The 17518-nt window shown below is 36.4% G+C and overlaps 1 protein-coding gene and 1 pseudogene across 1 annotated transcript; both read right to left on the bottom strand.

The window, feature by feature from the left end:
* Window positions 1-685: 685 nt before the first annotated feature.
* LOC146305277 (uncharacterized) lies at window positions 686-7470 on the bottom strand (annotated as a pseudogene).
* Window positions 7471-11694: 4224 nt separating this feature from the next.
* LOC146305276 (butyrophilin subfamily 3 member A2-like) lies at window positions 11695-16504 on the bottom strand. The gene is made up of 7 exons (XM_084713067.1): window positions 16413-16504; window positions 14750-14843; window positions 14096-14433; window positions 13208-13583; window positions 12959-13090; window positions 12604-12773; window positions 11695-12188 (listed from the first exon to the last, which is right to left on the bottom strand). Exons 2-7 carry the CDS (start codon window positions 14832-14834, stop codon window positions 12000-12002), a joined length of 1290 nt encoding a protein of 429 aa, XP_084569193.1. The 5' UTR covers window positions 14835-14843; window positions 16413-16504; the 3' UTR covers window positions 11695-11999.
* Between the last annotated feature and the right edge of the window lie 1014 nt (window positions 16505-17518).

The following is a 17518-nucleotide window of genomic DNA, read 5'->3' as shown; positions in this document are numbered from 1 at the left end:
GTTTCATCTTCAGTTTTTTGAAAGCTGATTGTGCAACACATTAAAAAAAACAATCAAAATATCACTGTAAATACAAAATTGTATCTTTATTTATATGTTGTGAAACTTTTTTCTTTCTCACAGGACAATAAAAATCATATTTAGAAGTTGAAATCTCTCAAAGCAAATATTGTCACAATTGTACACCAGCATTTTAACTCTTGAAAGTACTTCACAGTGTTCCAAACATCTGAACTAAACATATATTTATTCTTTTATTACAATAAAAGGAGATGAGGATTCAACGTGTATACAGGACAGAAATTAACAAAAGAAAATCTTGTAATCCTGTAAAATCTCCAAGAGACAATTGTGAAATGACGACTAACTCTACATCTGTGCTGCAGCTCAAGGGACAAGAAATGTTCATTCAAATATTCATTGCAGGAAAAATACAAGAGTTATGTCAAAATAAATGACTACGACATGAAGACAACAATGAAGAGTTTTTTAGTAATATATATTAATAGGAGCAATATAAATGTAGACTTTTACTACATTTCAAATAAAATATTGTTTGAATTGTTGAAAATGAAAGAAGGAATAATGTTTGATGTTCATAAAAAGGATAAAATTTAGGTGATTTCAGAACAAATGGTGTTCCTGCTCTGAATCATGTTGTTCCTCATGTTTAATGTTTGCTGTTTTCAGGTTAGCTGGATGACTGTTCAGAAAGTATTTTAATGTCATGGAGGTAACTTTGTTTCATGGTTCTTTCATGTTGGTGAAAAAGTTGCTACACATGGAGAACCTTCTGTGGCTCAAAGGAACAAAAATGTAAGATAAGTTTGAACAAAAAGTATGACATCTGGGCTGGTTATTATCTTTCAATGACATGAACTGACTGATGTTTAATGTCTCTTGTGTTGCTGATGAGAGTGACCTTCAGGTTGTCTCCAGTCTTCCAGGACTTCAGGTTCATCCACACCAGGTCAGAAGGTGTATACGGGCAACCACGGCCTGGGACCCACAACTGTAAGAAGCAAAGGTCACACACAACAAGCAGAATCATTAATTCATAAGTTATTATTATTTCAGCATTATTTTCTCAAATTTCTAATGAGACTCAACAACAGTGGTGAAAGAAAGAAGATAGAAAAGGAAAAAATGAAACAACATAAACTGAGAAATCAATAAAGACTCACAGTGAAATTCTTTCCAGCACTGAGTTTGAATGATTCCTTAAATGTGTATTTGATGGTTTCTTCATTGTTGATCTGTGTTTCTAACGTCCATCCTCTCAGTTGTTGGTCCTGCAGGAAAAAAATGGAGTAACAGAATGAGAGACCAACAGATGAATGTTACAGTGTGTGTTAAATCTATTGTGTTTATAAATGAGGATTTACAGGAAACCAAGAGAAAATGGATTCTGGTCATTATTCATTAGTTTGATTTGAAAAGCTCATATGTAATATGACTGGATTCACCTGGTTAATATATTCTACACACTTCATCCACACACAAACAACATTACCTCACTGGACGTGTTTTTGAGACGGATATAGTTTCCCCATTCATTGACCTCAACCTCAAAAACACCCCCACAGTCAGCTGAGTTCTGATTGGCTGAGTTGGTGTCGTCTCCCTGGGGATTGCTGGTGTCCTGCTGAGCGGGAGACAAAACACTAAAAAGATTAATTATTCAAGAGGCAAACAGACGTCAAAGAAATGCTGCAGTGTCAGTTTTACTTCAGGAAGTGAATCTGAGCTGTTGAACTTCTGACTGAAACACATTTTGTGTTCAGAAGTTTGACATCATTAGAGGGTTTATTTGAAAATTGAAATATTTTTCTCTTTTTAACAGCAATGGAAATAAAAGTGATTCACTGTAATTTGTAATCTTTTCAGTTTTGTAGTCAGAACTGTTCAATAACCAGACTGACAAAAAAGTGTCCAGATAGAAACATGCCGTCTTAGAGACTATTTTTATGGAGGAGGACAGAGGACTGATTGACAGCTAAACATTATGATGTCACAGTGAGGTTGACCTTTGACCTTTTGGATATAAAATATCATTACCTCATCATTTATTCCTGTTAGATATTTGTGTGAAATTCTGTTATAATTAATGCATGGATTCTTGAGATACGGTCAAAAAAATATGTTTATTAAGGATCAATGTGACTTTTGATCACCAAACTCTGATCAGAACGACCCTGAGTCCAAGTGGACGTTTGTTTTAAATTTGAAGACATTCCAGGTGTTCCTGAGACTTCATGTTCATGAGAACGGGATGGACATGAGGTCACAGGGACCTTTGAGCACCAAAGTTTAATCACTGGACATTTGTGCCAAGGTTGAAAAAAAAAGCCAAATCATACCAAGAGAGTGATTCTGATCATGTCATATCATAAGTACCTTTCCTACGTTAATCTTTTAAAAAACTGTATCATGCTGTCTAGGAAAGCAGGAGATGAGTATACATGGAAACAATGTGGGACATAAAGACTGACTCTATCCAGTTACTCAGAGCTACACAAGTCCAGTCAGAGCTCTGAGGAAACGTCCAGTTCAAAACAAACTCTCCAAAAATGCACAGAAATTATATATATGACTATTCATTCCTGTTGCTTTAATTATGGACGTGCAATTCTCTTATTCTTGAAACTGAAGATATTTGGATGCTATTTTTGTGTTTTCAAAAGCTAAAAGTAAAAGATATGTTATTGCCATGAAACAATAAACAGAAGAAAAATGCTTCAGCAAAACACTTACAGTATCTGGGGTCTGTGGTGAACCAAGTGGCTGTGGAGATCGGTCTGGAATGATGTTAGATTTTGGTCCTGAATTATTATTGCAGGCTGGTGCTGTCTCACTGCCTTGCTCCTCCATCTGGCAGAAAAAGGAGAGATGAAAACAAACAGGTTGAGATATTAAATCTGAAGACATTTGGATGCAATTTTTGTGTTTTCAAAACCCAAAAGTAAAAGATATGTTATTGCCATGAGACAATAAACAGAAAAAAAAAAAAAAAAAAAAAAAATAGCAAAACTCGTTCAGTATTTGTTGTCTGTGATGAAATGAGTGACTGTGGAGACTGGTGTGAACTGACTTCAGATTCTGGTTCTGAAACATTTTCACTGTCTGGAACTGTCTCAGTCTCCTTCAGGGTCTCCACTTCTTGCTCAGGGTTAGGGTTAGGGTCCCTTTTTATCTTCTCCTCTTGGAGTTTTTTCTCTAACTGGTAGAGAAGAAGGAGATGAGGACAAAGGACATGAGACATTTTGGTTTAATTAGTACTTTGTTATCTCATAATATCCTAGTCAGGATGAAAACTAAGCTCTCATTAGTTGTCATTTATTACCTTTTAATGTGCACATGATTTGATCCGATCAACAATCAGTCACTACTGAACTGATGAAGTAAACATTGTTAAGAGGAGTCAACAAAACAAATAATGTTTAGCTTGAAAAAGTTCATCAACAGTCTAATCTTTATCATATTTAACAGTTCAGATAATGCACAACAGATGTAAAAAGACAACAATGTCAAAGTGGTTGATTGTGATCAATTTTGCAATTGCTCATTTTGACACACACAACAGTGGGATCTGTGGGATCCTAAAGTAAAAAACAAATAGCTTCAAAACTTTAATGTTGTTATACACTACTTTTAACTAAGTTTTAGATAAACCAGGGCATCGATTATGAGATTTAAAACTGTAAACAATGAAATGAGTAATAAGAATGAACCTCTTGGTTCAGCTGCTCAAGCCTCTGTTTCTCCTCTGTGATCTTCTTGACTTCAACTGTCAGATGAACCACCTGAAAGGAGCTTTTTGTTAAACATTTAAATAGACTTTATATAAACTAAATCAGTAATTTTAACATTTACTCAACATAAAACAAACAAATAAGTGGGTGTCAACAAAAATCAATGTCATTAAAAGATGAACCTCTGTTATCTCAGCCCCCAGCCGTGTGTGCAGATCCTCCAGCTTCCTCTCATCTCTCTTCTTCTCCTCTGTGAGCTTCATGATGAAAGAGAAGATAAGGAAATTGTTCATGAGGAAATATATATTTATACATGCATGGACCTGGTAACAGATCACATATTATTATTATATTCATATTTAATGTAATAAAACTGCTTCAAAAACAAGATGAAGTTGTGTAAATTAATGTTCTAAATGTGAATAAGTTTTAGATAAAATAAAAATAATTGTGAGATTAGAAACTAAAGACAAACAGCTTCTCCTCTGTGATCTTCTTGACTTCAGCTGTCAGTTTATCCACCTGAAAGCAACTTTATGTTGTTTACATTTAAACAGACTTAAGATAAGATAAAGTCAAGATTATGACATTTACTCAATTTAAAACAAATAAGTGGCTGTAAACAAAAATCAACATCATTAAAAGATGAACCTCTGTTATCCTGTTGTCCAGCCATGTCTTCTCTCTCGTCTCCTTCTCTGTGAGCTTCATGATGAAAGAGAAAATAAAGACAGAAGATCAGTGAACTTTTTTCTTATTAAAGTGAGAACAAACAATAAGACATGACAGGAAGGAACTCCAGGGTCTGATTTGTTCAGCATTTTAATTCAAGTATAACAGAGAGGTGAACTCTTCATGTTAAAGGGACAGTTCACCCCAAAATCAAAGCTACATATTTTAACCCTGGCCTTTAGTGATATTTATCCATCTGTACTGTTTTGGTGTGAGCTGCAGAGTTTTGGAGATATCAGCTGAACACATGTCTGCCTTCTCTCCAGTATAATGGAACTAGATTATATTAGTCCTGTGGAGATCAAGGCACCAAAGAAATATGTTTTTTCAAATGTGTTTTCAACAGCAGCATCTCTTTCCAGACGTCATGACCTGGTTGCTCAAAATAATCCACAGACTTTGTTGTGAGCAGTTTCATGTAGGAACTAATTTCTGTCTGCAGTAGAATCAACTGTAAGAACTTCACAATCTACTGGAACTACTTTCTGTCAAAGAGAAACTCTAATAGAAAAAAACTAACAGTTTCACACTCTGACTCTTTGTGTGATTAATGTTGTTTTAAATTTGAATAAACTTTAGATAAAATTAAGAATTATGAAATTTAAAACTAAAAATAAACAAATAGGTGGGTGGAAACAAAATTCAATATCAGTCAAAGATGAACCTCTTTTTTCTTGGTCTCCAGATCTGATTTCAGCTGCTGCCGCTCCTCCTCTCTCCTCTGCTTCTCCTCTGTGAGCTTCATGATGAGAGAAAATAAAGACAGAAGATGAGAAACTTTCATCTGATTAAAGAATGTGGGTTAAAATAAACAATAAGACATGACAGGAAGGTAACCTGGCTTTTGTTTTTGCAGAGTTTTAATGAAACTATAACAGAGAGTTGAATTATTCATGTTAAAGAAAAGCATCAGTTTTCTATTTGGATCTTTCAAAGTCACAGTTCTGTGTTTGTGTGTGAGTCAGTGGAGAAAACTGATCAGAGATCAGCAGAGTCCTGTGTATATTAGTCCTGTGGAGATCAAGGTATTCACAGACTTTGTTGTGAGCAACTTCATGTAGGAACTACTTTCTCTCTGCAGTAGAATGAACTGTAAGAACTTGAGAATCTACTTTCTTTCAAATAGAAACTCTAATAGAAGAAAACTAGCAGTGTTCTTTACAGGGACAGTCTGTCCTTACAGCCTTTTCTCTGAAAACAGCTGCCTGCTGCTGCAGAAATCATGTCAAGGCCCATATGACTATATTCTTCCCTGCACCACCTGTGAACTTCTCACTGCACTACTTAACACTGATTTGACACTGATACAGTGACACATTGGATTTGACATTTTATATTTGATCTGAACAACAGGAGGAAATGTGATTTTACATCTGTTACACTAAAAAGACTCAGTCAGTGATGCTTTGACTGTAGATTTTCAAAATAGGTTGATTACTGTGTTTACATCTGAGAACCAGCAGAATGTGACAAACACACAGCTCAGACTGAACTGATACACATCTGTATTAACTGTTGGAATCTACTTTACAGAATCTGAAATCTCTTCTCATGAGGGTGTGTGAGGCTGAACATAAGGATTGGACCAAACATCCTTGATGTGTTGATTTTAACAGTGACAGACTGACACAAAACCTGAGACTGTCTAAACTGTGTTTCCTCTCAGAGATGACTGACTGAATAAAACAGTGTGCAAATCATAATCAGATGTCGACGCTCAATAAATACACATTCAACTGTTAGTCCTCCTTTTTAAAATGAGATTCATTAACACGAATATTCTATATGAAGTTTGTTCTGGAGGCCCTGGACTCTTTAACAGCTCATAAAAACAAACTTAAAGGAGCAGTGTGTAGGATTTAGTGTCATCTAGTGGTGAGGTTATAAATTACTGACAACTGAATCCCACTTGTTTCACTGTTCAAGTGTGCAGAAGAACCTACAAAGATCTGTGAAAAACATTATGTCTGTATCTACAGCCAGTGTTTGGTTTGTCCATTCTGGGCTACTGTAGAAACATGACAGTACAACATGGTGTCTCAGTGGAGGAAGACCTGCAGCCTCTGTAGATATAAAGAGCTCATTCTAAGATCATGAAAACACAATGATTCTTATTTTCAGGTGATTATACACTAATGAAAACAAACTTATGAATTTTTTATTCCATTTTTGACATATTCTGACAATAAATCCCCCTAAATGTGACACACTGGACCTTTAATTGACCCCAACATCACCATGTAGGATATCATACTTTGTCTGTAACTGAATTTAAGGCAGTTAGATGAAGATATAGTTGTTGATGCATAAACCTTCTAACAAATAAAACATGAAATGTTTCTTATTTGGTGTAATAAAACTATGTTGTGCTCTTTTCTGTGTTTTATCACCTTTATCAAATTTGCAATTTACCCTGTGTCAAACAGAACGGGCACTTTTCTTTATATTTTGGTGTGAGAGAGGAAAAAATGTTGATTTAGCAATTATTAATATTACTTCAACACACAACGGTGGGGGTTTGTCAAATCCTAAACAAGGATGTAAAGTCAACAAAACCCATGACTTTCACTTCATTTAAGAATCTTGAAACACTTTGACTCTCTTAATGTTATTTTAAATCTAAATAAGCTTTAGATAAAATAAAGCAGAAATTGTGACATTTCAAACTAAAAACAAACAAAATGGTGAAAATCATAATCAATAAATGATGAACCTGTGTTTTCATGGTCTCCAGCTCCTCCTTCTCCTCTGTGATCTTTTTGACTTTAGCTGTTAGATCATCCGCCTGAAAGGAGCTTTATGTTATTATACATTTAAACAGACTTAATATAAAATAACATTTACTCAACATAAAACAAACAAGTAGGTGGGTGTAAACAAAAATCAATATCAGTCAAAGATGAACCTCTTTTTTCTTGGTCTCCAGATCTGATTTCAGCTGCTGCCGCTCCTCCTCACTCTTCTTCTTCTCATCTGTGAGCTTCATAATGAGAGAAAATAAAGACAGAAGATGAGAAACTTTCATCTGATTAAAGAATGTGGGTTAAAATAAACAATAAGACATGACAGGAAGGTAACCTGGCTTATATTTTTGCAGAGTTTTAATGAAACTATAACAGAGAGTTGAATTATTCATGTTAAAGAAAAGCATCAGTTTTCTATTTGGATCTTTCAAAGTCACAGTTCTGTGTTTGTGTGTGAGTCAGTGGAGAAAACTGATCAGAGATCAGCAGAGAATCTCACTGTTTTTCTTCATTCAGTCAACTGGATAAATCAGACTGGACTGTTAATTTGTTCCAACATCACTGTGAAGGACATCATACTCTGACTGTTACTGAATTTTTGGCATCATGAGGAAATATATATTTATACATGCATGAACCTGAAAACATATATCGAATATTATTATTATATTCATATTTGATGTAATAAAACTGCTTCAAAAACAAGATGAAGTCGTGTAAATTAATGTTCTAAATGTGAATAAGTTTTAGATAAAATAAGAATAATTGTGAGACTAGAAACTAAAGACAAACAGCTTCTCCTCTGTGATCTTCTTGACTTCAGCTGTCAGTTTATCCACCTGAGAGCAACTTTATGTTGTTTACATTTAAACAGACTCAAGATAAGATAAAGTCATGATTATGACATTTACTCAATTTAAAACAAATAAGTGGCTGTAAACACAAATCAGTATCATTAAAAGATGAACCTCTGTTATCCTGTTGTCCAGCTGTGTTTTTAGGTTCTGCAGCTCCTCTGTGAGCTCCTCATCCTGATGAAAGAGAAGATAAAGACAGAAGATGAGAAACTTTTTTCTTATTAAAGTGAGAACAAACAATAAGACATGACAGGAAGGAACTCCAGGGTCTGATTTGTTCAGCATTTTAATTCAAGTATAACAGAGAGCTGAACTCTTCATGTTAAAGGGACAGTTCACCCCAAAATCAAAGCTACATATTTTAACCCTGGCCTTTAGTGATATTTATCCATCTGTACTGTTTTGGTTTGAGCTGCAGAGTTTTGGAGATATCAGCTGAACACATGTCTGCCTTCTCTCCAATATAATGGAACTAGATTATATTAGTCCTGTGGAGATCAAGGCACCAAAGAAATGTATTTCAAAAATAAAAAAATTCAGCGTCTCTTTGGACGCCGGCAGACTGGGCCCTGAGGACAGAGTGTTGTTGGCAGGACGGGTCACTGGACATCACCTGATGACACCGACTCTTTCCTCAGGTTGTGCATCAGACCACATCTTACAGACTGAAAACAAACTGGGCTCTCTGCTGGACTTTGAGTGGGAAAGTTCTTCATCAGGGTCGTGTCAAGTCCTTAAATGAGGACACATTTAAAGACAGGACAGACACACTTTGGAGGAGTCATTTTAATGTGCAGTCTGATGTAAAACCTGGACGTCGCTTTGCAGACCACCATTAACCAAAAACGCTGGTGATTTGCAGTGGTGAGTTTTGGATGGTGTTCAGCAGTAAATGCATTTGTGTCTGTTATAAATCCTGCAGGTTCACATAAGTGTCCTCGTTGTTCTATGAGAGAAATCATATTTCATTTAACTGAAGCACTAAGAGCTTCATAGGCATTTTTAGGAGAACACTTTACTCAACAGGTATTTGGTTTTCCTTTCAGCGAAAAGAGAAGAAGAACGGTCAGTTCTTGAATTTCTTGTTTGGACAAGAAAAGTTGGCAATTTATTTAGGATTTATTTATGGAGGATTAAGATTCTTTTCAAAAGGTGAGGGATTATGAGGCCAAACTTTTTTCTTTGACAGATTTGGAAATCACTTTTGCTGATGTATTGCTTTGATTTAATTTAACTTGACATTTACATACGACTAACTTCCAACAGCAAATTACAAACAAACTATGTTTTCAGCATCAAGACTTGAGGCTGAAAACATACTTTGTTTGATTTAAGGTCTAATATGATCACGATGTGAGCAAGTTAGTTTGATCATTTTGGTCTCAGCAACAAATCAGTGTCATATGGAGAGAATAAAAAATGATTTGTGTGAAAAGATGAACCTTCTGGTTTTTGGTCCTCAGCTCCTTCAGGTCTTTCTCAGCTTTCTCTTCCTTCTGTTTCTGGTCTGAGATCAGATCCTCCAGCTGGGAGGGAGGACAGATGATGAGAGACATTTTATTTCAGTCAGTAAACTCTGTTATGGTATAAAGAGGGATGAGATATCATGACTGAATTTTATCCATCTAAAGGAATATATATTTATACATACACAGATCTTAAAACATATAAACATGAAATATTTCATTGATATTGTGATGAAATAAAACCACTTTAAAAATAAAAAGAAGTAAAGCCAAAGTCAACAAAACTCAATGACTCCAGTTTAATTCACCTTAAAACATTCTGACTGTTTATGTGATTAATGTTGTTTTAAATGTGAATAAGCTTTAGATAAAATGACAATAATTGATAGATAAAGTCATGATTATGAGATTTACTCAACTTAAAACAAATAAGTGGCTGTAAACAAAAATCTATGTCATTAAAAGATGAACCTCTGTTACCTTAGCCTCCAGCCATGTTTGTAGGTGTTGCAGCTCCCTCTCTCTCCTCTCCTTCTCCTCTTTGAGCTTCATGATGAGAGAAAATAAAGACAGAAGATGAGAAACTTTCATCTGATTAAAGAATGTGGGTTAAAATAAACAATAAGACATGACAGGAAGGTAACCTGGCTTTGATTTTTGCAGCGTTTTAATGAAACTATAGATAGAGATTTACTCAACTTAAAACAAAGTGGCTGAAAACAAAAATCAACATCATTAAAAGATGAACCTTTGTTATCTGATCCTCCAGCTCCTTCTCTCTCCTCTCCTTCTCGTCTGTGAGCTTCATGATGAAAGAGAAGATAAAGACGTTTTTCTTATTAAAGTGAGAACAAACAATAAGACATGACAGGAAGGAACTCCAGGGTCTGATTTGTTCAGCATTTTAATTCAAGTATAACAGAGAGCTGAACTCAACTTCATGTTAAAAGGACAGTTCACCCCAAAATCAAAACTACATATTTTAACCCTGGCCTTTAGTGATATTTATCCATCTGTACTGTTTTGGTGTGAGCTGCAGAGTTTTGGAGATATCAGCTGAACACATGTCTGCCTTCTCTCCAATATAACTGAACTAGATTATATTAGTCCTGTGGAGATCAAGGTACCAAAGAAATGTATTTTTTCAAATGTGTTTTCAACAGCAGCATCTCTTTCCAGACGTCATGACCTGGTTTCTCAAAATAATCCACAGACTTTGTTGTGAGCAACTTCATGCAGGAACTACTTTCTGTCTGCAGTAGAATCTACTGTAAGAACTTTAGAATCAACTGGAACTACTTTCTGTCAAATAGAAACTCTAATAGAAAAAAAGTAACAGTTTCACACTCTGACTCTTTGTGTAATTAATGTTGTTTTAAATATGAATAAGCTTTAGATAAAATAAACAGTAATTATTAAATGTAAAACCAAAAATAAACAAATAAGTGGCTGTAAACAAAAATCAATATCAGTCAAAGATGAACCTCTTTTGTCTTGTCCTCCAGCTTCTTTTGCAGCTCCTCCTCTCTCTTCTTCTTCTCCTCTTTGAGCTTCATGATGAGAGAAAATAAAGACAGAAGATGAGAAACTTTCATCTGATTAAAGAATGTGGCTTAAAATAAACAATAAGACATGACAGGAAGGTAACCTGGCTAAAGCTAAACTAAAACTGATCAGAGATCAGCAGAGAATCTCACTGTTTTTCTTCATTCAGTCAACTGGATAAAGAGTTTCTGTAGGTTATGATAAATGTTCCAGATGATTTACTTTGTGTTGTGACTCTTCAACCAGAAAGTCACTGATGTTCTACATCAGGATATCTGACAGTCTTTTATAATCTGGACACCAATATAAGAAACCTAGAAAAAAGGATATATGTGACTGACACATACGAGTTAATGATAGTTTATGATGTCATGTTTGTTGTTGGGTTTTTGCTGTTTGTCACTTTAAATGTGCAAGTAAAAAAGATTCAGAGCAGAGACACATTTGAAGGTGAACTGAAAACAAATAAGTAGGAAGTGAGAAAGAAAACAAAGATGAACCTCTTCTGTCTTTCTCTCCAGCTGCTGACGCTCGTCTTCAACTCTCTGCTTCTCCTGTGTGAGATTCACGACCTGATGAGAGAGAAGATAAAGACAGAAGATGAGACATTTTCTCTTACTGAGTTAGAATAAACAATAAAACAGGACAGGAAGATCCTCTGTGGTTCAGGTTTGAGCAGCATTTTAATTCAAGTAGAACAGAGAGCTGAAGTGTCCATGTTAAAGAAAACCAGCTGGTTTCTCATTGGTCCTTCATATGAAGCAAAGTTACAGTTTTGTCTTTGTGTGTGAGTCAATGACCAGCAGAGGATCCAGTCTGTCTGTCTCACTGTTTCTCCTCAGTCACAGTCAGCTGACTCAAGTTTGGGAATAACATCATGTTTGTTTCTGCTTCTTTGTCACATTAAACATGGAAATGAATTAAAGATGATACAGAGCAGGAACAGATGAGAAGTGAAAACAAAGAAGGAGTAAACTGGGAAGAATTTTCTTTTATAAAAACACAAAGATGAACCTGTTTCTTCACCTTATTCTCAGCCTCCTCTCTCCTCTGCAGCTCCTCCTTGTACCACTTGTTTGGATTCCACGAGAGCTGAGAAGAAACAGAGAAGAAGAGAGATTAGGTCTAAAACAATGAGTCTAATTTGAACTGTGGTTATTGGATCAGCTGTGAAAACATTATTATCTGTGGAGGTTTGGAACAAACTCTTGTTTTAGTCGTTTTATGGACTGAAGATCAACCTTCATGTTATTTGTCTCCACTTGCAGCCTGTTTTCACTCCTAACATGTTAAAGACAGCAGCCTGGTCAGTGTCTTTATATTCTGTTTGGACGTCCTGTCAGCTTTTACTGTGATGTGGGTGAATTCTCAGTTCTGATTGGCTGCAGGGTGTCCATCAGTTCCTGATCATCTACACCCTTTAATGTGCAGCCAATGAGTAACCATGGCAACATGGACACAGTCAACTTCATTCATTGCCTTTATCTATATTTTATTTTTGACTCACCATGCTGGAAGACAAATTCCTGTTTCTAACAGGTTTGCTGTCCTTTTGTTTTTCTCCCTTTTCCAAATCCTCCATTTCCACAGTTCCACCTGTCCTCAGTGGCGCTTTCTCTCTGTCTTCTTTAGTTTTGTTAGTTTTATCAGTTTCATCTCCATGGCTTCTCCTGGTCTCTGTGTAAACCAGAATTCACATATAAAAGACCTAAACAGCCCACTACGTGTTTTATCAGCACCAAACTGGTAAAAATCTGACTCTCTGATCAAATGAAATTCACATAATTCATATCACTACTCCTCCATAAAACTGTGAGAATAACTTGACATTTACAAAACACTGCAAATAAATTGTGACTTACTGATTATTTTTTGTCTCCATTTCCACACAGAAAAGAAAACTGCAAAAATAAACACACTGCAAAAAATCAAAAGAACAACCAAAATAATAATGATGGGAGCAGAAGAACTGGACTGGACCTCAAAGAAATCATCTGAAATGATAAAACAGAGTAACGTGGTATTTATAGAAAGTTAGATCTCAGCTATTAGAGACAAAATCAGTGATCACGTCAAATAAAATATGAAAAAAAAAAATCTTTATTTTTTACCTGAAATGTAGATGTGTGTCTCTCTGGTCTGGTTGATGTCCTTCTGTTGGACTCTACAGGTGAAGTTGTTTCTGTGTCTCTCCTCCACAGTCAGTCTGCTGCTGACAGTATAGAGACCATCAGGACCTCTGACTGTCTCTGTAGGTCCAGCAGAGAGGACGTGTCCCTCACTGTCCAGCCACGACACCTCAGGCTCTGGATACCAGCCTTCAGACTCACACTGGAGAACCAGTCCACTGCTGGTTTTGTCAATACTCACTATGGCAGGCGAGGAATCAGCACCTGATGTTGAGCAAAAAGATGAAAAAAAAACAATGAAAACAGCACATTGTTTACTGTGTTTTTGACTCGTCACGTTTTTTTTATGTCGTTTTGTCTTTTACATCATTTTAGTCTCGTTACTTCATGCACAGCATTTTTATCTTGTTATGTAGTTCATGTCATATTTGTCTTGTCGCATCGTTTCTCGACCTGCAAAATAATAAGTACACTTAATTCTCAGGAGAGAATACAGAATAATTTGACTGTCTAGCATGAACTCAGAAATGGGGAGAAATACAGGGGGATTGTGATCCCAAGAGGAAACAGAGGTCACTGAAAAATGGAAGTCTTCTGGGAAAATTGCTTGGTTGGGCAAGTATGGAGGAAGAATTGTTGAAATAATAAGCATGACTCTCAACTTGAATGGAACCCTTACTGCATATTTGCCATGCTGCAATGAAAAATGCATTAAAACAAGCATTTAACCCCCATTTTCACTGATGTTTGATGAATGTCATCGTACTCATTTTCCAGCACAGTGCTGATCTTCCCAAAGTCTTCAGTGGATTCATGGACAACACTAAAGTGAATCACTGTACCATGAACAGTATGTGTTCACTTACCAACCACAAGTGTAACGGAAGCGTCTTTGTCCATCTCTGGCAGGTAGCATCGGTACGTTCCTGCATCCGAAGGTCTCACACGAGAGAGTTTCAGTGAAACGTTTCCGTGCTTCAGCTCATCGACGAACACTGATGTTCGATCTGTGAAAGATGGATTTTTACTGTGTCCCAGGTCCTGACCAGCTTGCCTCATGTGGACAAATTCGGGATTCAAGTCTGGCCTCATCCACTCCAGGATCATGGCAAAGGCGTCCTCTGCAGGATCCAGATGACACGGTAAAATGACATCATCACCAACATGTGCCACTATTGGCTGAGACGGACCAACTACCTGAGACTGACCTGGAAAGAAATACACATGTTTATTCATTCCTGCTGCAGGAACAAGTTCAATCTGTCCATCTCTATCAGGCTCGATGTGATGATGGTACTGTGCTTATAACAACAGAACCTTTATTTTATCTGTGCAATATTAACAATTAACAATGATTCACTTTCTCCTACAGGACACATCACAAAATCTCAGCCGCCAAACCACACAAACTGCAAATAACGCAAACTTTATAGTGCATGACCAGCAGCATTTAAGTTAATCGCTTTGATTAAATGTTGTAAAGACAGTAAAAACAACACGAGAGTGCATGTTTGAGTGTGTTACCTCTACAGGAGTGTGTCAGGAGAAGATGGAAAACCAAAACAAAGAGAATTTTGAGCAGAAACTGTCCGTTCCTCTGTGGAAGCATCCTGAAGTTCTGAAAAACAGAGACCAGCAACACATTAAATGGAAAAATATATGAGTTTGGCAGAAAAGTAGCCCAGTCAAAAATAAAATGATTCTTGAGCAAGTTTTGTGGTTTATGCGACTTGGCTCAATTTATCGGTCAGTTTCTTCAGTGTAATTAATAAAGTATTCTCATGTGTGGATTTCTTTTGATTTTTATATGTTGATTTTTAACAAACAGAACTACAACAATCACATTACTATAAATGACTGTTTCACTGCCCTATGAAATATTATCTATGCATGGTGCATATTCATTACAGCCCTTTCTGTGGAACACAGTTCAGGTAATGCTAAAGTTTAAACTCCTTGAGTCAGCTGAAAAATCATCTGATCATCATCATTACATCTGACATATTTTAAAACAAGAACTTTGTGAAAGTATTTTATTTAACATTTGTGTACACAAGGTAATGCTAAAAGACTGAGGCTAAAGCTAGTTTTCACCCTAGCAAACATTGGTTGGATGGTGAAATATGAAACATACATGTATATGATAGATGACAGAAACACAGATAAAGGAACAAACACAAGGATTAGATTAGTGCTGCCGACTTTGAGACAGTCCGACTGCCATCGCTCTTAAGCAGAGAGCTGGTATAAGAGCTAAGCTAACCCAGCTGAGACCTCAGAGGTACATTATTGTTGACTCACTTTGATTCTGCACCAGTCCACATCCTTCCCACATAAATCCAATCTAGCGCCTGGGAATAAACCGGGGTTTGGTAAATGGTAACTAAAGGATGCTAAAGTTAGTTAGCTGGATGTTGCAGCTTACGTTAGAGCAGATAAAGACAAAGATTAATTTATTGTGTGCTGTTACGTTTTACATTTTTGAAAGACTACAAAAAGACGCTGCAGACGCTCAGACTTGTGTGAGACCTTTTATTGCTGGGCTCAGAGCCTCCAGATCGACAGGCCTGCAGCAGCCTGAGGATGGTTGCTAAGCTATCACTGGACTGACTGATCTTTTTCATGAAAACAATGTTTGTTGCCAGGAACCTCTCAGGATAATCCTAGAGACTAGTTCCCCAAATAATATGGAGAAACAAGGAGCACTAACAGCCTTCATTCTTAGAGAACTATTCTCTTTACTACTAACAGACCAAAGATAAGGGTCTGTTGTCCAGCACGTAAGATAAACTTCAAAACAACAAAACCAGGCAATCTGTACATCTGAAATGTTACCATACCAAGACAGCATATTCTGCCAAAAAGGGACAATCTTAAGACAAAACCAGAAACCTTTCTTTGAAATCATGTAATCTATGCATGACTTTGAACTGAATTAAATACAACCTAGCATTAATTAAACCTAAATGGATCCTCTCCACCTCCTTCCTCCAAAAGCTTCTTTTTCAAATGATCAAAAAAATGAAAAGGCTCAGCGTGTGAAATCCATTTCATGGATGGTTTTAACTTAAAACATAAAACGTCTTTAAAACAAAACCAGCCACTGTTGGTAAAATGAAACTAGTTTTAGAACAAAAGTTAGTTAAAACAGGTAGAATTGACAGAATTGAAGTGGAAGACGACGTACCTGCTGCCCGATCAGACGGTTAATTCATCAGTCTGCACGGCCAGAGTCTGTAGATCATTGACCGAGTGCAACCTGAATTTGCTCTGGTTTATCAACTGCTGATTATATGAACGTTCACTTTCACTTTGAGTGACTTTGTGAACCATTGAACCTTGAGCCAGTTGCCAGGTAACCAGCCACTGCTATAAAACTTTACAGCTGCAATCTCAACCGCCCTTTGTCTTCGCACTTTAGGAGAAGAGTAATGCTCATGAGCTTGATGGTTTTTTTTTGCTATTTTACTACTGTGGGCAGAATGTGATGTTTTAGTCACATGTATAGTATTGTAATATTGTAGATGAGTAAATAGAGCAAGTACTGCACCTTTTAAATAGAAGCTTATCTTTGATGGTTTTAGACCTTAGTTTATGGTATTTTTCAGCCAGTCTCATTCCCCGCTCATTAAATACCAATGTCTTATCACCACACCTCAGCAACTCATAAAAACCAGCACAATACAACCTTATGACCTGCAGATTAACTGCAGTGTCTGTACTCGTAATTGCAGTCCGTACATCATTACTCCATGTTATGTGATCCAGTAACTCCAAATGCCAAACTTTATTATTCTACCTAGACTGGACTTTCTCATGAGCACAGATTAGTGTTCCATGCCCATGTTCCTTTAGGAGCTCCGTGCAAAACATAAGTCTCTTCTGTTTTTCTGTTATCTTGCTTTGTTACTCCACTGTGTGTGTACACAGCCACACATGCAAAATTCATCCTTTAAAGAGCAATTAACCAGATAATCATCAATTTAAGTATGGAGACATAAACTTATACTCTTCAGTTCAGATTTTCCCAGCTTGTTGTTATAATTATACAACTCTTTTCTTTTTCTTTATTGCTGTAACTCTTTAGTTTGACATTCTGACGCTCTACAAGGACATCTTGTGGCCACAAGTCATCACAACAGTTCAATTAGTAATTTAATTTATGAAAGGTCATTACTGCATGACATGTTTGGCATACATAAAGTTTTGTGACTAACCCTTTTCGAATATTACACACCTGATTCAAATGATCAGCTCATCATCAAGCCTCTGCAGAAGCCTGACAACAACCTG

This window comes from Lutjanus erythropterus, chromosome 23 (assembly GCF_056507025.1).
Source record: "Lutjanus erythropterus isolate fLutEry1 chromosome 23, fLutEry1.hap2, whole genome shotgun sequence".
Lineage (NCBI taxonomy): Eukaryota > Metazoa > Chordata > Actinopteri > Lutjaniformes > Lutjanidae > Lutjanus > Lutjanus erythropterus.
Note: the sequence above shows the minus strand (reverse complement) of the source record. Positions and strands in the feature narration are given on the sequence as shown.

Excerpts from the sequence above, each read along its gene's own strand:
- LOC146305276 (XM_084713067.1), bottom strand. The coding sequence starts at position 14,834 with ATGCTTCCACAGAGGAACGGACAGTTTCTGCTCAAAATTCTCTTTGTT. Across the intron at positions 13,584-14,095 it reads ACGCTTCCGTTACACTTGTG|ACAAAACGACATAAAAAAAA; the intron begins GTTGGTAAGTGA and ends ATGATGTAAAAG. Across the intron at positions 12,774-12,958 it reads ATGGAGACAAAAAATAATCA|AGACCAGGAGAAGCCATGGA; the intron begins GTAAGTCACAAT and ends TGGTTTACACAG.